The sequence below is a fragment of the Phaseolus vulgaris genome, chromosome 3 (genome assembly GCF_051622355.1).
Source record: "Phaseolus vulgaris cultivar YP4 chromosome 3, ASM5162235v1, whole genome shotgun sequence".
Lineage (NCBI taxonomy): Eukaryota > Viridiplantae > Streptophyta > Magnoliopsida > Fabales > Fabaceae > Phaseolus > Phaseolus vulgaris.
This window is the reverse complement of record NC_143500.1, coordinates 41,438,526-41,459,123: the sequence shown is the minus strand read 5'-3', so window position 1 is coordinate 41,459,123 and position 20,598 is coordinate 41,438,526. Positions and strand designations below refer to the sequence as shown.

Genomic DNA, 20,598 nt, shown 5'->3' with positions numbered 1-20,598 from the left:
GCTACTTGTTTTCGAGGTATTATTATATTGATTTTTAAAGCAAATAATCTGCTTGTTGTTGTCAAGATATTCATTTTGGAAGCAAAATAACCAAAGAAAGAATGGCTGGCGATAAAAAGCTTTTGAGCAGGTATGTCTTTTTCATGGTGGCCTAATAATATATGTTCCTACTTATATGCCACTGTGGTAAGACGTGGTGGATATTTATTTGTGATTTTCCATAGAAGTGCCTCTTATCTTGATCTACACTCAAATCATTACTCACTTGTCACTATTCTTGGTTGTTCAAAGGGACAGGGGAGTGATTGCGATTTGTTAATTTTCAACAATAATAAATCTTGATCTTCGTCATCACATGACCAAACGCTACAATCATTTAGGTACTTGTTTATTGTGCTAAACCAATTAATTACTGTTAAACGCATTTCCCATTGAGGGACTAAATCCTTCCCTATGGTTTCCTGTTGTATTTCTATATGCATTAATATTTTATTACATCGCCGCACTCACGTCTTGTTTGACTTTAAAATAAACATATTTTTAGTAAATTATTATCACTCATTTTTAATAAAATAATATTCACTTTCTTTATGTTATTTAATTTTTTTCGCTAAAACTTAAATAAAAAATAGAAAAAAAGAGTTAAAGTTTTAAAAAATAAAAATTAAAGATTTCTTAGCATTTTGATTAATTGAGCTCATCACATCAAGGAACCCATGATAAAATGCATCAAGGAACCCATGATAAAATGCAAGGATAATAAGGTGTTTCTTCCATATATTATTCTTATTACATGCATCATGACTCACTATGGTGTATACTTAACTATACATCTATCCACTTAGGTTGGTCACATTTTTCTAATGAAAAAACCTTGAAAAAATTGAATGTGGTTAATGTCAATGATGTTTGGAAACATAGTATGTGAAATAATATGAACAATATTCTAATAATAAAGACCCACTAATATATTGCAGATATTATACTAGAGCCCCAATCTACCACAGTGCTTAAATGCTTTTAAGAAGGAATTACAATTTTAAAGAGTGAATTCAACATTTCTAAGAAGGAATTAAAAAGTTTGAACATTAATGTCAAAAGAAGTTTCACGAAGATACATCCAAATTATGACTTATAATAAAAAAATTATGATTTCCAAGAGTTTCTTAAATAAAGGAATTCATTTTATTTTTATTTCAATTAGTTCAATTCGACTATATTTTTACATGTATTAGTGATGTTTGGTAATTTGTAATTATTTGAATTTTTATATCATAACATGAATAATACATTAATCAAGTGTAGATAAATATTTATAAATAATTTATTAACATTCATTTTAATTTTGTTTTTAACGCAAAGACAAAATAACAATATTAAAATTTCATCAATTAAAAATTTAATTTTAATTTATTACATCAAATCACTCACAATCTTTTCCTTTATTCCTTTAGTTCACTTTAAGTTTTATTCTCTTTCCCTTAATTTAAATAACTTCAATTTTCACTTTTGTTTTCTTTCATTTTCTTTTCTTTTCACTCTGTTAAATGAACTCGTAATCTAAACACACTCAATAAACATAATTTTCATTTCCATTATTAATATTTGGTTGAAGAACTTTGATAAACTAAATTGTTTTTTAGAAAATTAAAATAATTTATGCTAAAATATATTATTTGCAAAGAAAAATTTAAAATAAAAAATCTATAAATGTGTATATTTTAATTATTTAACATATTTCAAACTCTTTCTTAAAAAAATAAATTATATTCTGCCTCTTATTTTTTACTCTTCTTTGTCTATTTTTCTTTTCTCTCAATTATCTGCTACCTCCTTTTTATGTCCTCTGAGTGTCTTTTCTAGTCATCCTTTTTCCCTTTTTTCTTCTTCTTCTCTATCCTCTATCTTTAGTCTTATTCTTTCTCATTTTATTAATTTTTTTTTTATCGCAATTCACTATGTTAACATTAAAAAATGTTAAAGTATTTTATACACAAACCTAATTTTGGTATACGAAATTTTCTTTACCTTAAATAATCACAAATTATGTAAATTGGTCTGTCCTTTTCTCTTTAAATTAATTATAATTCAACACTTTATATTTTAGGAGTTGTTCACATTATATAGAATACGTTAATTCCTACTTTTATTTCTAATTTGAGTTGTGTGATACCATTTCACTATTATAATATCCAACATAAAAGGTAGTTGTATTTTAATATTTTTTGTTAATATAACAACTTGAATAGAAAGTTCTTTCTTAATGTAATAAATATTAAAGTTAATACTCTTGTCTTGCACTTCCTTACTCTTTTTTTCCTTTACCAATTTATTAAAAAACCCAGGACAAGTAAATTTTGTGTTGTTTAATTCATATTTTTTTAACAAAATAATATTTTATTGTTCTTGAATTTAAAAAATGCAACTTCGTGAGTACTACATGTTTTTTTGAAGGAATTTTTAATCATGTTTTAAATATAATATTAAACAAACAGATTATCTAAATGTAACTAGAATATGTAGACTTATGATTTGAAAAAAAATATAGAAGAATAGACTCTTTTTTTTTCAAACCATAATTTGAACGAACTTTAAAATACTATAATAAAGAAAATTACAAAATATATATGATCTTAAGGGGTTAGTCAAAGGCATTTTATACCCTATTTCCAATGATATTAGGTATAAAGTAACTACAATAAAACATGTTATTATATGTACGAGAGAAGCCACACAAGAATAAAAAAATACACTTTATATAAAAGAGTTAAAAAACAGATAATTTTAAAATAAAAATATACAAAATTAAAAACAAAAACTATTTGAAACAGAGTGAACAAATTCCTATTAGTATCTTAACAATGATTATGAATGGATTAATTAAGAAAAAATAAAAAAGAAGAACATTAGAAGGAAAGGTTGTGGGTCATGAAATTGTGACATTGTTGATATCATGAATTTTTGTCTCATTTGACCTCTTCCATTGCATTTCCAACCATTTTGTCTCATTTGACCTCTTCCATTGCATTTTCAACCACTCTGTCAGATATAATATTTTATCATGTTTTTGGATGGATAGAACAGAACCTGCTTTTGTCTTTTGCATCATAATTATTGAAAATTACAAAACCTAAGCATTTCTTATAATAATATACTTTACTTAGCGTGTCCTTCTGGAATTACAGAATACTCATTGCTTCACACTCACCTCCTCTCATATTTTCTTCCCAATTCAAATATGTTTTTACATTCCTATCATACTTTTGATACAAAATTTATTAAAATAAATCAATCAACAATCATTATATTTAAGATATTATATTTTAAATAATTAAAAAATAAGAATATATATAAAAAATATCAGGAAATACTAATGGAAGAAATGGAAGAAAAGAAGCGCAAAATGAAAAGAAGGAAGAGAGAGAGTGAGTGGTTTTTGCTTTATGTTCATTAATTCATTATAGTCATCATAGTATTAATGACGATTTATTTAAATAAGGTAAATATTATTATAATATTATATATGGAATGTAATGTGTGCAGATATTAAAGAAAAAGGTTATAATGAATGAATATTGAATCGAAGATGAAGAGTTGCTTTACTATTGTAATCGTGAGCCAAAGGAAGAAGGGTTGGTTTTTTGGTTTTCATCTTCCAACTTAGAAATTCAACCTTTTAGTGTACTGTGCCTCACTCACTCACGAAATTCCTTTCATCGCAAACAAAGCTAGGGCTCTTTCTTTTCTTTGTTACAAGTGCTTGCATAAATTCTGTGAGGTTTGTTTTGTTTGTTGTTGGTTTTGGGATTGGGATTTGGTTTTTGTTTTAAGATATCAACCGATCAAAAAGGAAAGGGAAGGAGTTTGGGAAGATGAGCTGGCGCAGGGTGTTGAACTCAGTACAGGCCCTGGCTGCGCACACCTTCCTCTTGTGTTTCACTCTCTTCCTCGTTCTCAAGCTCGATCACAATCTCCCTTGTTCTTGGTGGTTAGTTTTTCTCCCCTTCTATTCTACCCTTTCAATTCTCGCTTCAATTTCGATTTTCCAACTTATATTATTATTATTATTGTTATTATTATTATGATTACTGTTATTATTGTTATTATGATTACTGTTGTAATTATTATTATTCCTTTTGGAGATTTGAGGTTTGGGCTCTAATGCAATAATGCCTTGTATGTTTGTTCTGAGATAATCATTACTAAATTGTGGTTTTGCCTTCAGATAATCGACCTAAAATTTGCATGGTTGAATGTTTTGTTAAGAGTATAGGGTGGTAGTATTACTATTAACTGATTTGGAGAAAAGATGTGGTTTTACACATGGGAGGAAGTTCTGTAGTGTAAAGTTTTTTCTAGTTTTTTTAACGATTGAATGTGTTTGCAAGATTTATGCTAAGAATTAGCGCTGTAGAACCCGTTTTTGTAATGGTATAATTGCTATCTGAAAGGTGGTGCTTGGGGGTTATTGGCAGTGTTAGTTTGTTTCCTTTCTCCATATTTATTTTGGTGTAGAATGTGTTTAAGCAGGTAGAATGGAGATTGGGTGAAGATGATTGTGAACTAAAGTAATGGCCTAGACTGGAAATAAGTAGTTTTCAGTATTGTGAAATAACAATTGGTAGATCAAGATAATCAGGGAGTGTGCAAGCTTCTGCTTCAATTGGTGTTGGGATGATGCCTGCATGTTAGTTAGTAAGTTGCCAAAACGAGTACCTGGCAAATGAAAGTGGTGCCCCACCGTTAGGTTGAGTGGTTAGAAGACTCCATAGGTTGTGAAACGTAAAGTGGCTTCATATCATGGGGTTATTTTGTGCTTCACAAAATTAATAATATCTGGAAAGTATTATGGAATTCCATTAAAATGATTACTGTGTAATACCAAAATTATTAAATGTGGTGTAAGAACATATTATGTTGTTGGTTTGGTGCAAGTCCATTAAAACTCATCATATTTTAGCAAAAATATAAATAAAAGAATAAAAATGGTTAGGGTGTCCTGAAATGTATGCCATGGTGTGCTGGGAAGTTTATTAATATGGAAATTTTATGATTGTAAAGATGTGGTGTATATAAGGTTCTGAGAAGATGGTGACTGTTGATGACTGATTTACCTTTAATATACAGGGTAATATTTTTACCTCTTTGGATGTTCCATGGTGTTGTGGCTCGAGGAAGGTTTTCATTACCTGCACCATCTGCTCCACGTAATCGAAATGTATGCCATCGCCATTTTTAACTGAAATTTAAGTCAGTTCTTGTTTCAGTTTTAGTTTACTCATAGTAGGTGAGTATTCAGCCATTTGACTTTGAAACCATGAATATTGTATTATTCTTTTGCTATCAAAGATATAAACTCAAACTAAGGTGCTCCTTGTTTTCCTTTTCTTGTCTACTATTATTGTTTTCTTTCCATGACAATGTTAACATGAGTATATGCTATACTGAATTTTTATTTGTGACAGTGGGCACCGTGCCATGCCGTCGTTGCAACGCCATTGCTTATTGCATTTGAATTGCTCCTTTGTATATATCTTGAGAGCTTATATGGTATGCTTTCATTGTTGCTTAACTAGAATTTCCAATTATTTTCATGTATTCAATAAATATGTATTTCAGTTACAATTTGTTCATACAGTTAGTTTGGAGCTCACAAGTTCCAACTATAGGAATGTGGGCATTTCACCGTCTGTAAATGAAAGAATTTTGTTGCAATAGAGAACTTAAATTTCTGTGGTGACATTTATGCAAAATCTTCAATTATACTTATGTATTTGTTCTTGCACAGATCTTGGCTATGCAGCAGTTGATCTAAAGATAGTGTTTCTTCCCTTGCTAACATTTGAAATCATTATTCTCATTGACAATTTCAGGTAACTTTTTTAGGGTAGCTCCAATAGACCATAGTCTCTTTTTGGGTCGTTCTCTAAAGTTTAGACTTATCAATGGTTACATGAGTAATTTTCTTAAATCTTTACATCTGGTAGACTAGTTACTTAAATGAATTTCTTTATATTATTTTACTTTGGAATTTTTAAATCTTAATTATTGATGTGCACATTTGGGTTTGTTATTATGTGGTATGCTTTGTTCTGGTGAGATTAATGTGAACCCCTTCAGCATAATTCGTTCATTGTGGGGTCTCATATTCATCAATTATTCATCTGTCCTTTGTAACCAACTATGTTGTATTTTATGTGCAGGATGTGTAAGGCTCTAATGCCAGGGGATGAAGAAAACATGAGTGACGAGGCAATATGGGAAACTCTTCCTGTAAGGATTTAAATAAATTTTTCGTAGAAAAAATAGGCATAAGCTGCAGTGTTTTCTTCTTCTAAATGACCAAAATATCAGTATATTTTTCATGTGCTTTGTTGGGTTCTCTAATGTAGCTAACTACTAAAAAAAATACAAATCAAAGGAATCTTAAGTTGTGTTTGATGTTTTTTTGTTTAAAACAGTTAACACCACAATTTCAGAAACTATTTTTATACAGTAGAAGTGGGGGAAGAAGAGGGAACAGTGCAAGGAAGAACACGAGTAATAGATAACTGAAAACAGAAAACTAAAACAACTTAAAAATATTTTGTTTTTTATTTTATTTAAAAAACTGAAAAGAGTTCTATTTTTTTAAAATAATTTTCAACAACTACTCTTGCTAAACATTTTTTTTATAAAAAAAATAGAAAAAGAGTTTTCAAAAAATAGGAAACAAAGAGTTTCCTACTTAACGTGCTCATGCCTTCAAGGTTCCTTCTTAATGTTGCTCAAGCTTTCAACAGTTTGTCATTGACTATGTGATAATTTATATGGGGGAAAGTGACAGTATTTCTGATTCATCTAAGTATACATGCTACAGTAAAAATGCACCAGGAAAGGATTCAGGAAACTATGTGTGAAAGTTGTGGGTTTTCAAATTATTGTCTGAAGAGTGAAATTGAGGTGAATTTAGCATCAATTCCATCACCGTTTAACCCTGTATTCATGCTCTTCCCTATTAATATTTGATTTTATTGTGCTGTGGAGAAACTGCTATTGCCTTTTTGAAAAACTTCTTATTTGTAGTTGAGTGTTATAAATTGTTGCAGTTATCCTACTTTTTAGCACTCTAAATTTGTTTAGCAGAAAGGGTTTTGTTATGTTTTAGTTTACATGTGGGGATATCTTTGTCATGCCACAAAAATTCAGTGGAGTACTCTAATTGCGACATGCACCAAATAGTTAAGGAATACTAAAATTAGGAAATATTTTCATTGCAATTTATGCTTGAGTCAAGGCGAAATCTTGTAATGTTTGTTATGTCACTTCAATTGTGATCTTTAATTGTCTCTTTTATCATTAAAATATTTTATAACCTGAAATTGCTAAAGCCTTGTTACACTTTTGTTATTGTTTTGGTAGCACTTTTGGGTTGCAATTTCTATGGTGTTCTTCATTGCTGCTACAGTCTTCACACTCCTAAAACTGAGTGGTAACTATTTTTCCTCTAAATGTTGTTATATGCTAGCCCCCTTTACTTATTGTTTATAAATTGTCACTATTATTTTTTTCATCTCATGATATCAATGTTTAATCTCATGATTCCTTTTGGAATTTGTCTTATACTTATTCTGCTGTATATGGCACAGTATGTTTCGTTATTTTCTTCTTCAATGCTTTCCATGGCGATATAGACTCTAGTTATACAAATAAATAATATGGCTTCATTTTTTCTTGTCTAATACAGGTGATGTAGGTGCTCTGGGCTGGTGGGACCTGTTTATTAATTTTGCGTGAGTTTTTTTGTCTTGAGTGCTAACAAATGCATTTTGATAATTAAGTTGGTGTTTGTTAGAATGCTGCTATGAATGTTTTGTATAAGGTTTTATGATCTCTTGTTTTGCAGTATTGCCGAATGCTTTTCTTTCCTTGTATGTACAAAGTGGTCCAATCCTGTAATTCATAGAAATTCAAGAGAAGCCAGTAGTTCATCTTCAACTACTATTAGATATCTTGACTGGAACAGTGGTTTAGTGGTTTCTACAGATGAAAATCTACTCCAGGGGAGAATCTGTAGCGTGCAAGACATAGGGGGGCATTTCATGAAAGTACCACTTATTGTGTTCCAGATTCTTCTCTGTATGCATCTAGAGGTATATGATACTGAATTGTGTGCTTGGTCAGCCTTAGGAATATTTTTCGGAGTTCTGAGCTGTTTTCCATTTCAGGGAACACCTGCTTCTGCTGCATATATACCACTTCCAGTTCTTTTCTCTCCCCTTTTCCTACTTCAAGGAGCTGGAGTACTGTTATCTGGATCTAAATTAGCGGAGAAACTTGTGCTTCTCCTACGAAGTGGAGCTGGTGGAGGAATTTATTTTAGATTTTCTTCAAGAGTTCATGATTGCTTTGGGTTCTTGCATCATGGTTCCAGGTAATTGATTTTCTTTTATTGCTATCATTGTTAGGGAAACATTAGATTAAAACTCTGTTGTTTCTGATTTCATTTTTGTCATTCTGTTCCCCTGAGCTTTATTCTGTTATCACTTAATTCTGAGCTCTTTCCAATTTATAACTAATTTTAACAATCAATGTACTGCACATGTGATACAAAATTCCTTAATCCCCTGCTTTTTCTCAAATTAAACAAATACTTGATTACCACGTCTTATCCCTGAGCTATTTCAGTTAAATTTGGATCAAAGAAGCTTAGTTATATGTTAACAATAAGAAATTCAAAGAGTGATTCTTTAAGCACTTTGAGTCCAAGGTTGTGCAAAGTGATAACAGAAAATTAGTTAAGTAGAGCTGTCACAAGATAAGAACAGCTGTCACATCTGTTATAACAAAACAATAAAAGGATAAAGCTATACTACTGCTGGACATAATAGAAACAGTAAAAAATACAGATAGAGTAAAAATACTCTAATAGGTAGATACAATATTGCATGCGCTGAACCAATAGAAGCAACATATTGTTCTACACTTCCTAATTTGGGACATTTCATGTGGAATTTGCAAACCAACTAGATGTTCTTATTGGTTTGGTTCACAGATTGAATGTATGCCTTTCATCTATTATTATTTTTGCCGAATCCAATATATATTGGGCTCAAATATTTCATAAAGATGCTCTGGTTAGTTCAGTGCACAAACTGAGCATAATATCTCAAACCTCAAGGGAGTAATCTGAATACGTATCATTATTTTTACCACTATTTTGGTAAGAGGTAAGAAATCTAATTTGAAGTCAGTTTTTAAAAGGGAAGCTGTGATCTTGTTGAATTACCATTTGTGTGTACTGTACTGGTACTTCATCTAAATTCTGACAATTGATGCAATCAGATTATTAGGTTGGTGGTCAATTGACGAAGGGAGTCGGGAAGAACAAGCACGAATATACCATGAGGGAGCATCTGGGTAAGCATCATTCATTTTATACAACCTTGGTGTGTACCATCAAAGAATGTTATATGCTGTCTCATACATATTCCCTGCAATGTCTCTTCACAATACACGCGGCTTGCTTTTTTTTAATGTTTAATTTTCAGAAAGATGTCATTTTGGTCTTTCAATGATACGCACATACCCATTTTCTCAATTTCCATTGAAGTATTATTGGTCAGAGTTTGTTCTTGTTTTAATTCATTTTTTTTAAGTTCTGGCATTCATTTTCAGGGTGTATGGAATTCTAATGGAAAGACCAGATTTTTAAAAAGGAATAAATTAAGTGCTCAAGTGATTCAATTAACATAAGGGAATCAAATTGAGCTGATGTTTTATCTTTAAGTACCAAAATAGTAGGTTTCTGTTTGACATTATAGCTTGTTTACAATACAAAAGTACTATATGAAGACATCCTTTTTACCTCTTCTCGTGATTATCAATTTTATTGCTATATGTTCATCTTGTAGTTGTTTCTAATGATCTTTCTACATTTGGCTTCATACTGAAACAGGTACAATACGTTTTGTGGTTATCCTCCTGAGATTGTTAAGAAAATGCCAAGAAAGGAACTTGCTGAGGAGGTGATGACAATTCTGTAGATATAAATTTATAGTGGAGTATATTCAGGTCTACGTTTATAGACGAATATGACCTTGTGTATAATGATTGAAATAATCTGCTTTGGTCTCACTTCCTTATGTTCAATGTTCAATATTAGGCACATAAATTCTCAATAAGTCAGTAACTCTGATTTCCTTCATTTGGAGGCTTATAGTTTTCGAATGACAGGTTTGGAGACTCCAGGCAGCTCTTGGTGAACAGACTGAAATTACAAAATTCAGCCAACAGGAGTATGAAAGACTTCAAAATGTAAAAGCACTAACCTTAAATGAGTAATATAGTTAGTCATGCACTTATGCTGTGTATTTCCCAAAGTTCCTTATATGATGTATGTAAAGGCCATCCACAAGGGCAATGATAAATGGGGTATCATTTGGTTAGAATATTGTTTATGCATGGACCCTGTTCTGACTTCTGATGTTGTAAATCAATGTCTGTTAGTCTATTAAATACAGTGGAACTATGAATAGCCTGTGATCGTAATAATCCAATATACTGTCATTACTATGTCATAAAAGTGGAGCAGCTATTATGTGGTTGTATTAGTCGCACCAATATGATAGCTAAGCTCGCACATTGTTTTGCTTTGGTGACAACAATTATCAATATGGGTTATAGTCCATTCAACTGGTTAAAACGAAGTTTCCAATTGCTATGACATGGTTAAATTAATTGAAGTTTCATTTAACCAATTTTATGTTCATATCTTGTGTGCAACAGGAGAAAGTGTTATGCAGAATTTGTTTTGAGGGAGAGATTAACGTTGTCTTGCTCCCATGTAGGCATCGCGTCCTTTGCAGGTGAGATCAAATATGTGATGGTCAATGAGACCACTTAATGCATCATTACATTATAGTTTATTTATCTATTATTTTCTTGGTCAAAATAGTTTTGTCCTTATGCTTGATTTCCATGTATTGCAGCACTTGCTCAAAGAAGTGTAAGAAGTGCCCGATTTGCCGTGACTCAATTGCTGAGCGTCTGCCTGTATATGATGTTTAGAGTTAACTTGATCAAGTTTTTGTGTTATGAGACCACAGAGAAAGGGGCTAGAGAACATGTTTTAACAGAGTGAATACTTAGTACAGTTTTGGCGGTGATAATATTCGACGCCAATTTGTTGACTGTCTAATACAACATCAAAAGGCTAGGAAGAAGAATAGAGCATCACACTTTTTAATTTGATTTGTTTTGCCTTCACCCCTTCTGTAATTTGTATATATATACTGTAGCTTTTTACAGGTTTTACAAATTAGTGTGATCCTTGTCGAATTATAGTCTCTTCGGCTCCTTGGTCTGTCAGCGTGTTAAAGCTGACCACCTACCTATTCTTTCCTTTTAAATCATTTTCTAAGCTCAAATTCGTGCCTCAAAACGTTTCAAAATAGAAATAAAGGTAATATGATAACTATTATGAAACAATATATTGATATCTCCAAATGATTGTAACTTTAATTCGCAGAAGCTAAAAGAATTGTAATGATGTAGAAAGTTATATATTTCATCATCAATCTTCTTTTCTTAGTTGCTTCAATCAGAAAAGAAACTTCTTCCTGTTCTGTTTTTGAGAACCAAATTAAAAGTGTGGCTTGGAATTTTTAATAACTTCACAAGAAAACATCTTTGGTTATGGGCATTTTTCTGGATGTAGTAAGTAGTAAGTGAAATACATTGAAGAGTTTTGGATTTGTCTTGAGTAAAAACATTGAGAATCTTATACTCACTATTCGCATAATAGTAATTGATGAATCTTATATTAACAACGAGAGAAACTATAATATCAAAAGCTAATGAAATATTTGAAAAAGAATATAAGTATAATGTTAGATATAATTTAAAATATAAAATTAGAAGAAAATTAATGATTTAAAATGTTATTAAGTTTAGTTTGGAGAAATTTCTCCATAAACGCTTTTAAAAGAAAATAAATTATTTCATAAATTGAAATTAATTAGAGATATATTAATTTGCAATACTTTTTTTATTAGTTTATTCAAAATTTGATTTTTAGTTCTATATAAGTTTATTTTATTTTAATTTAATTTTTCACTTTTGGAAGCCCTCAAGGATATTTGTTTTAAATTTGTCAGTGTTTAAAAATTTAACCTACAGGATCCCATGCAGTGACACAATTTATTTTCTGAGGAGTTATTTGATATGTTAGTCGAACAATTTAAACTTCTACCAACCCATTCCCATTATATTAACATCCTAAAAACATACATTTCACATATTGATAAATTAATATTTTATTTATTTTTATTATATTTTTTAATTTAAAAATATTATTATATTATTATAAATAGTGTCAAATATTTGTTATTTACTGTTGTGTTAACAAAACTTTTCTGTTCCCTATATTATTAACAAATTCCAACTATTTTTTTTCTGTAAAAGAAACTATCACATGAGATTTATTTAAATAAAAAAGTTAATTACAATTTTGAAAACTAAAACCAAGCAAAAAACTAATAGTATATATAATAATAATAATTAAAAAATATGATATGATGAAATAATTAAATATTATAAAATATTAGTTGATGTAAAATATTTAGAAATAAATTTATTTATTGTTTAAATTCAAATATCCGAAGAGATCTTAATAATTGATAGTGAACACATCATAAAATTTTCAGATTCTAATAAAACCAATAACATAATTTATAAATGAGTAATAATAATAATAATTAAAAAAAACATGATAGAATAAAACAATAAAATACTTTAAAAGGACAATTGAAGAAAAAATGTTTAAAATTAAAAATTTTATTTTTTTAAATTCAAATATTAGAGAATAGATATGATATTTTGGTAAGGTTACAAATTATTATTTATTAATCTAAAAAAAATCTAATAAAATCAAAAGCATAATTTGTAAATGAACAATAATAATAACCTATGTAGCATAGACATTGAGATGGATATTGATATGACAAACACGGACACGGAAATACGTATAATCTTTAAAATGTAGGACATGAATCTATATATTATATAATTATGAATTATATAAATTGACAATAAAGATTTATGTGCACAAGTATGATTCATTCTTTTTTTTAGCAGAAACATGTTTTTCATGGCTGGTTCAAAATGATTTATTTTTTATTTTTATAATCATAATAAAAATTTATACAATAACTTTGAGTTTTTAGAAAATTAATAGATTTTTATTTTTTAAAATTTGTTAGACTCGTGCTAGAATTGTTAGAAATATAACAAATATTTTTAAATTGGACACTTCACTCATACGTGTCCTACAAGTGTCATACGAGTATCGGTGTTCGATACGTGTCCAGCACGGACACACCATTAAAGAGGAGTGTTCGAACCTCGTAAATAATAACACTAATTAAAAAAATGATACAATGAAAAAATAAATACTATAAAAGAGTAATTGATGAAAAATATCTAAAAAAAAATTATTATTTGTTAAATTTAAATATTGAAACAAATTTATAATGTTAATAATAAATATATTAAGTTAAAAATAACATGACCTATACATATAACTTCTTTATTTGTTATTTAAAAGTTTTTGAGTATTCAGTACAAAATTGATTAATGTTTATTATTTTACAATAAGATATCAAACTCGTAATGAAGAAAATATTTGAATTTGGGAAAAACTAAATGATGTTTAGGAGTTGAATAAATTGATTCATTTAATTGAAGAAAAAGAGAAAATTTAAGGAACTTTTGTTTGAAGTATATCCGTTTATGATTTAAATTTCAAATTCAAACCTATTGTTTAAATATGTATTGAAATTAGTAGTCTAAAAAAGCTTTTACGATTAATTTAAACTTCTACTATTATATTATTAACCAATTCCAATTATTTTTTTTAGAAGCAGATGATTTTGCTTATATTTCTTCGTGCATCTCCGCAATATTGTAAAAGACGAAAATGTTATTCTTTTTCATCTTCTTTTAATGTTAGCTCTTTAGTTGTAATTGCTGTTAAAAAAAATCTCTTCACTTATAATTTCTTTTAGTTTTACCTTTTTTACTTTTCATACTTTTTCTGCTTAGAAAAAATCAATGTATTTTAATGAAGATCCTTCTGATCCTTAACAATACAAAAAAAATCAATGTATTTTAATGAAAATCCTTCCGATCCTTAACAATTACTTTCAGATTATACAATTCAAAAAATAATTTTCTAAGTCTAAAAATATTTTTTAATAAAAGAAATAACTTTCAAATTAAATAATTTGAAAAACACTTCTAATCACACATTCTAAAAGTTTTTTTATAAACAAATCTTCTAAATTATTGAATCCAATTTTTTTTCACGTAAAAATGACTTTTAAATTATATAATTTAAAAATTAAAAATATTTTATAAATTACACAATTTAAAAACTTTTTTAATATAAAAAGTATAATCTAAAAAGACACATTTTAACTTTCGAACTTTTCCATGCGACAAGTTTTAAGATTGGAAAATGAAAATTTTATATTGATGGAAGTGAGAAAAAAAAAACTCTTAGACTTAACTATTGTACAAGTCTTTGTAAGTGTTATGTCATTACCATCTTGAATCAACTATTAATTATCTACCTAGCTTATGGATGAATGGGATATTTAATTTTACAAATTAATGTTCTTATTATTAGGTTTTCTTAAATCTTAAACGAGACTTTTTAACCGGAACAAATTTAACTTAGTAAATTCTTCAATTAGTTTTTAATTATATTTTTAAACAAAAATGTAAAGATTAATTTGTAGCAGTTTTGAAATCATTAAAAATATAATGTGACAATTTTAAGGATTTCAAAAATTCATAACAAAATTGCTTATCTAAGAACTCAATTTAAAAAAAAATACTACACAAGAGAACTATTAGAAAAATGGAATAATTATGAGACTAATAGACTAATTTAACTTAATTATAGTTCATAAGTTCAAACATAAAATTATAACTTATAAATTATAAAAACGTACTAAAAACTTTTCAAATGATTCTGTTGCATTAATTTACTGCATAAAAACTTCTTTCAATATATAGTTTTTTTTTTATATTTAAACTATATTTTGCCTTTCAAACTTGCAACTCCAAATTGCGGTTCGCAGAAACAGAGAAACCTCTCACTCATAATTTAATCTTAAAATCAGATATTTGGATGAAGGAGTATTTTCAATTTCAAATACGTACACAACTTTCAGTACTATTTCCACATATTTAACAACAAATAAAAAATTTGTTGCAGATATCTCCTTTCTCTTCAGGAACTCATTTTTTTCTATCATAGTTCATTGATTTGGATACCCATTGCCGTGAGCACAGAAAGTTGTTGAATTTGGAGCCATAGTTACTACTTGGACCAAGTACGAGGCCTAAAGCTACCAACTTTGTTTGATTTTCTGAGAGATTTTCGATCAATTTAGTTTTCTTTTGTTGCTGATCCAGATGGTTTCCTGCTAGAACTGCGTTTTGGTTCTTGACTCCTATATTCAGGTACCCATTTGATGGATCTTGTTGAAATTGAAGTTGTGGCACTCATACAGTGATTTTGATTACTAGTTTTAATTGCCAAGGAAATGAAGGGAACTGTAATTCTAGATCCTGCTTAAGCTTTTGTTCTGAAAACTTGTTTGGTTCTTAGTCAAAGTAACACAAGTAGTTGAGCATGGTTGTTTGAGCTGGACTTGCTGAATTTGCAGTGTTCCAGAGGAGAGCTTTCACGTGTTATAGTTGCTATGTGCTATTTTTCTTTTTTGGTTTCTTCTATGCGATGAGGCACACTTCATACTTCTTTGTTGTTGTTGATCCCCCAAACCGAATCATATATATGAGCAAATTTAATGCGTGTCTTTGTATTTGTTTGTCAGGCTTATGAGTTATCTGTAAAATTGAATTGAACTTCTTTGACCAATGAAGATGCTGCTGGTTTTCTAGCTGGAAATAGTTGCCAGAGGTGGTGTTAATGGCATTTTGATCAATGAAAGTATGCATTATTAGTGTTTTTATCGGATATGAGTAGGTCTCCTTCCTTTAAAGTCAAAGAAGAGCTTCTTCCCAGTCTTGATCCTGAGTCTTTAAAGAGATGGATAGTTGGTTTTTGTGCTATTAGGTTTGATCTTGAACAAGGCCAGCTTGTAGAAGTATGTTATCCGCCTGGCTGTCTTACGAATGATGAGGAGCTGGAGATTGCATATAGTTCGTTTCCAGATTCTATTTCACAGCAACAAAACCGCTCAAGCATTCATGATTGTATCTTCTTTTTCCGATTTCGTAGGCACTTCAAATCTCAATCCATCAATGCCACACATCCTGAGATAACTGAAGTTGACAAGGACTTTTCTCCAAAATCCATAGATAAAAATAATGTTGGTAAAGAATTATCCAGTACAAGCAGTGTTAATGTTTCTAAATACATGTATGGTTTTGTCTTTAATAGACAGAGACACGATGAGAGGCTAAAGCGAGGAGGGGAGCAGAATTCTGTGGTCATTTTGTCCCATAGTCCTTATTCAAGTGTGTTTATTCCTTTGTTACAAATTATAGGTCCCTTGTATTTTGACATTGGTAAGATAGCACTGGAGCATATTGCTGCTTATGTTTCAGCATGGTCTGCTCCTGTTCCTGGGAAGCTAATGGATCTTCCTGTTGGGAATGAAATGCTTAAAGTAAACTTGCCACCTGCACACAGCTTGCCCATGGAAAATGGATTATCTTTTGAGGAGTCTGCTTCTCCTGTGGCACCTTTACTTCCTAATAATCAGTCTATTCCGCAGGGCCTTTTTCATGATGCAGATATTTTTGGTGCTTTCCGTGGCATTTTATTGCAGCTTTGGTTGTTATGGGAGTTGTTAGTCATTGGTGAACCAATTCTTATCATTGCACCAACCCCTTCCCAGTGTTGTGAGGCCGTTGCCAGTCTTGTGAGTTTGATTGCACCATTACTTTGCAGTGTTGACTTCAGGCCTTATTTTACCATTCATAATCCTGAGTTTTCACACTTGAACTCGATTCGGGAAGGGGAAACCTTTCCCCCGATGGTTTTGGGGGTGACAAATCTTTTCTTCCTTAAGGCTCTCCGTAACATCCCCCACATTGTTTCAGTTGGAAGTCTCCATCCTAGTTCAAATAGGGTTGCCCTTTCAATTAGGTCTTCTACTGGCAGAGTTTCTAGTAGACCTGATGGTGGGCTTCAACAACTCTCCCTACAGAAGTTTTCTCCTTCGAGTTTATTGAATGCAATCAAGCTACGGAAAGATGGTCCTCTTTGTCTCTTGACAGAACATAAAGAAGCCATTTGGACTACATATTCTGCCACAACAAAGCCCGACACCTCTATTTTAAATAGGCTCGTAGATGCTGGCATGTCACCAAGAGTTGAGGAATCAATGTCAGTTGTTAACAATGAGATATTACGGCGACATTTCTTGGAGCTGACAACTAATTTTTTGGCCCCTTTTGGTCCATATTTTAGGATTACAGCTCCATTGGAAGGATCTTCTCCTTATGTTGATCCTCCTTCTTTGCCTCGATATAGTGCTGATGAATTTCTTTCAAGTTTATCAACCAGAGGTCCAGGGAAGTTCATTTTGAAGAGAATGAAGTCTAACTGGCTCAACTTCTACAAGTAATGAATTTTATTTGCAATATTTTTTTTATTATCTTTTTCTACCTACCTCTTAGTATTAATAGTCTTTTACAGAGTGACCTTCCACTAAAATGTTAGTTCCTCAGACTTCACTTATTAGATTTTTGGTCTCTATGGTTCGTATGAATGTTCTTATCAGGCGGTTCCTGAATGGACCCAACTTCATGCCTTGGTTTCAGAGGAGGCGTGCTGTAGCTGAACGGGAACAAGATAGATTGTGGAGGCATGCAAGAATGAAAACTGATATAAGACAGCTTGTATCTAAAATGTCTGAGTTGGAAATTGTGGATTCCTTCAATGTTATAGAGAAACTTTTACATAGAGAATTACAGGTGATAACCTACCCTCTTAGGGTCCTCCAGTTTTGTTTATAACCAACTGTTCCTTTCTTTTGGTACTTTCCCCACATGAATAGACGTCTACATTTATTTTAATTGATATTTTTATTTGCTAAAGAGTAAGTATCTAATCTAATGTATTATGTCACAAGTTTTGGTAGTGTTTTATTAGAACTTGAACCCTTTTTCTACCAGCAACTTATTTGTAGTTTTGGATCCAACGAGGTAAATGATCAAATTGAATATACCAAGACCATTCTCAACACAGAAGTTATGAAAACTAAATATGTCTTATTTTATCTTGGAGATTCCGGGGAAGCAGTCATCCACGACAATGTTTGTTGTTTGTGTCACTTATTTAGTTTGTCAAAAAGAAAATATTATGCATCAAATATTGTTGGAGTTCGAGTATGAGTTTCGACGTTATGTGAAAAAACCTCATGTTTGAGGGAGAGATTGTTAGAGTTCAAGTGAGTTTGGAGTCTAACATTATGTAGAAATAGGCAAGTTAAACATTATATAAGTAAGAAAAATCAACAAACTTATTGTCTTAAGGTTTTTGGATTGTGTTGTCAAATTCAGTTATGCAGTTGACTTGTGGTCCATGTACAAAGATCTCTCCTGTATTTTCCTTCAAAAAACTCAAGAAAACTTACATTTTTTTTTCTTCATAGGTTAGGCACGCCATTACTAGCCTCAAGCACATTATTATTTATTGCATACTGTGGTGCAGGATATTATATGCGTAAAACATAGGATTGTTTTAGCTGTAGATCAAACATACAAAGTGCTTTTATATCTCAATCAAATGCAATTATCAGTTGCAGCAACCTGGAAATGGAGGTATTGATTCTACTGCAACTTATGAGAAACTAATGAGAGATCTTCAAGCAGTTTTCAATGCGCTTACAAAAGACATGCAACAACTCATGCTTTCAAATCCAGAAAGGGCATCCCTTCTCCAACGTATTGTGAATTGAATTGACAGGGCATCCCATCGAAAAAGCTGGGGACATGTATTCTTGGGGTTCTGAAAGACACCCTTGAAGTCATTGCCTCTGTCTGAGGGAACTTCTGTAACCTTTGACACATCAAAGGGTAAGACTTTTTTGCAGACATCCCGAATTCCTTTGTGAGCAAGCAAATCGTTCAATAGAACATTTTTGCTGATTATCACTTTTCTTCAAATAAACAGCTGTGCGGTTACCGCAATTTGATTGATCAAATCCCCTTCAAGAAGCAGACATATGAACTTGGCTCTTGACAAACAAATGGAAAATGATTTATTTGAAACTTGCCAAGTTGTATGTTTTCCTTTGTCGGTGATAATTGTGGCTTCATATTGTTTCAATTATGAACGACCATACTGTAAATTATTCAGTTCATTGTAGCCTTCGGTTATTCACTTCTGTAAATTATTCCACGCTCTCTTCAATTCCAAAACTCTCAAATATATACAATGGATTGTCTCTAAACTTGTCAAGATTCATTTACATGGATGGTATCTTGCACTGGCAGTTTCAAATTGTTATTTGCAAGTTACTTTGCAACATTATTTATTTAGCAACACAATATTGATACAATGATATTAATAATACTGCGGCAAGTATAATGTGCAGAATTTATGTCTGATTAGGCACTTTCTGAGAAATGCTTTGACACTTTTAAAAGCTTATCAAGGTGGAATCTGTCTAACTCTCCCCCTTTGAAAACTTAACCATTGGACATACTTAGACATATTATCAAGTATGAAGTTTCACCATGTACGTCTGAAACAATAAATAGTAATATTAGATCAAATAGAACAAGGACTGTGTAGTAGAAAAAAACTGAGTTGAGTCTAAAGTTGGAAGTTGATGCCTGTGTAATCTGAGAGCACTTTTTCTGTTTTTAATGATTAAAAAACTGACTTTGATTTTATTTTATATTTTAAAGATTGTCCAAAAAATAATGTGAACCAATAAGAGTTTCAGTCCAGTATAGAGTGATAATGATAAGAATGATTTATTATGATGATTATTATCATCATAATTATTAATTATGATTATTATAACATGTGTCAACCATGGCATCTACTTGTCACTTCAATGCTGAATTTGCTACATCCTATTGTAATTATATGGCGTGACTAAGGATTAGGACTCTGATTCATATGTTCATGAAAAGAAAGCTGAAGCTCAGTGGTACATGAAATTTTTAGGATGTGGACACTTTGTCCATCGGTCAAGGTTGGTTGCACCGCATTTAGTTTATGCTTACCATTTTAGGGTCACGAGCTCCAACCAAAATCACAACCCTCTACCAAACGCAACTCAGTGGAACCTACCAATTTTAGAGGGGGAATGGTGCTTCCCTTAGAAGTAAAAAAAAAAAAATTTGTTTACCTCACTGGAAATAAAAATGAGTGAAAATCTAAACTTCTAATATATATGCTATTTTACTCAACTAATTTTTTTGTCCTACAGTCCATAATGTTAATAGTTAATTTCATTTGTGATATCATGACTGATATTAGTGGGACAAGTTTTCATACTCAACACAGATCCAGTATGAATTTTCTCTGGATAATATCCACAATGTGAATATAACATGTTTTAT

The 20,598-nt window shown here is 30.6% G+C and overlaps 2 protein-coding genes across 9 annotated transcripts; both read left to right on the top strand.

Annotated features, from left to right (window-relative positions):
* Positions 1–3,192: 3,192 nt before the first annotated feature.
* Positions 3,193–11,319, top strand: LOC137807649 (Transmembrane Fragile-X-F-associated protein). The gene is made up of 15 exons (XM_068608388.2): positions 3,193–3,425; positions 3,544–3,988; positions 5,128–5,218; positions 5,466–5,550; positions 5,789–5,873; positions 6,204–6,273; positions 7,402–7,471; positions 7,727–7,772; positions 7,886–8,132; positions 8,208–8,413; positions 9,325–9,399; positions 9,938–10,007; positions 10,216–10,296; positions 10,768–10,847; positions 10,971–11,319. Exons 2-15 carry the CDS (start codon positions 3,873–3,875, stop codon positions 11,047–11,049), a joined length of 1,401 nt encoding a protein of 466 aa, XP_068464489.1. The 5' UTR covers positions 3,193–3,425; positions 3,544–3,872; the 3' UTR covers positions 11,050–11,319.
* Positions 11,320–15,101: 3,782 nt separating this feature from the next.
* Positions 15,102–19,502, top strand: LOC137807647 (uncharacterized). 8 transcript variants are annotated; one of them, XR_011080566.2, is made up of 6 exons: positions 15,138–15,380; positions 15,463–15,510; positions 15,885–17,641; positions 17,802–17,994; positions 18,822–19,098; positions 19,196–19,502. XR_011080566.2 is itself a non-coding variant. In XM_068608385.2 (5 exons), exons 3-5 carry the CDS (start codon positions 16,029–16,031, stop codon positions 18,978–18,980), a joined length of 1,965 nt encoding a protein of 654 aa, XP_068464486.1. In that variant the 5' UTR covers positions 15,138–15,380; positions 15,463–15,510; positions 15,885–16,028; the 3' UTR covers positions 18,981–19,502. The 8 variants fall into 8 exon arrangements, 3 of the variants coding, with proteins under 3 accessions (XP_068464485.1, XP_068464486.1, XP_068464487.1); XR_011080568.2 differs by having other exon boundaries at positions 15,102–15,510; positions 17,842–17,994; XR_011080565.2 differs by having other exon boundaries at positions 15,104–15,510.
* Positions 19,503–20,598: the final 1,096 nt, after the last annotated feature.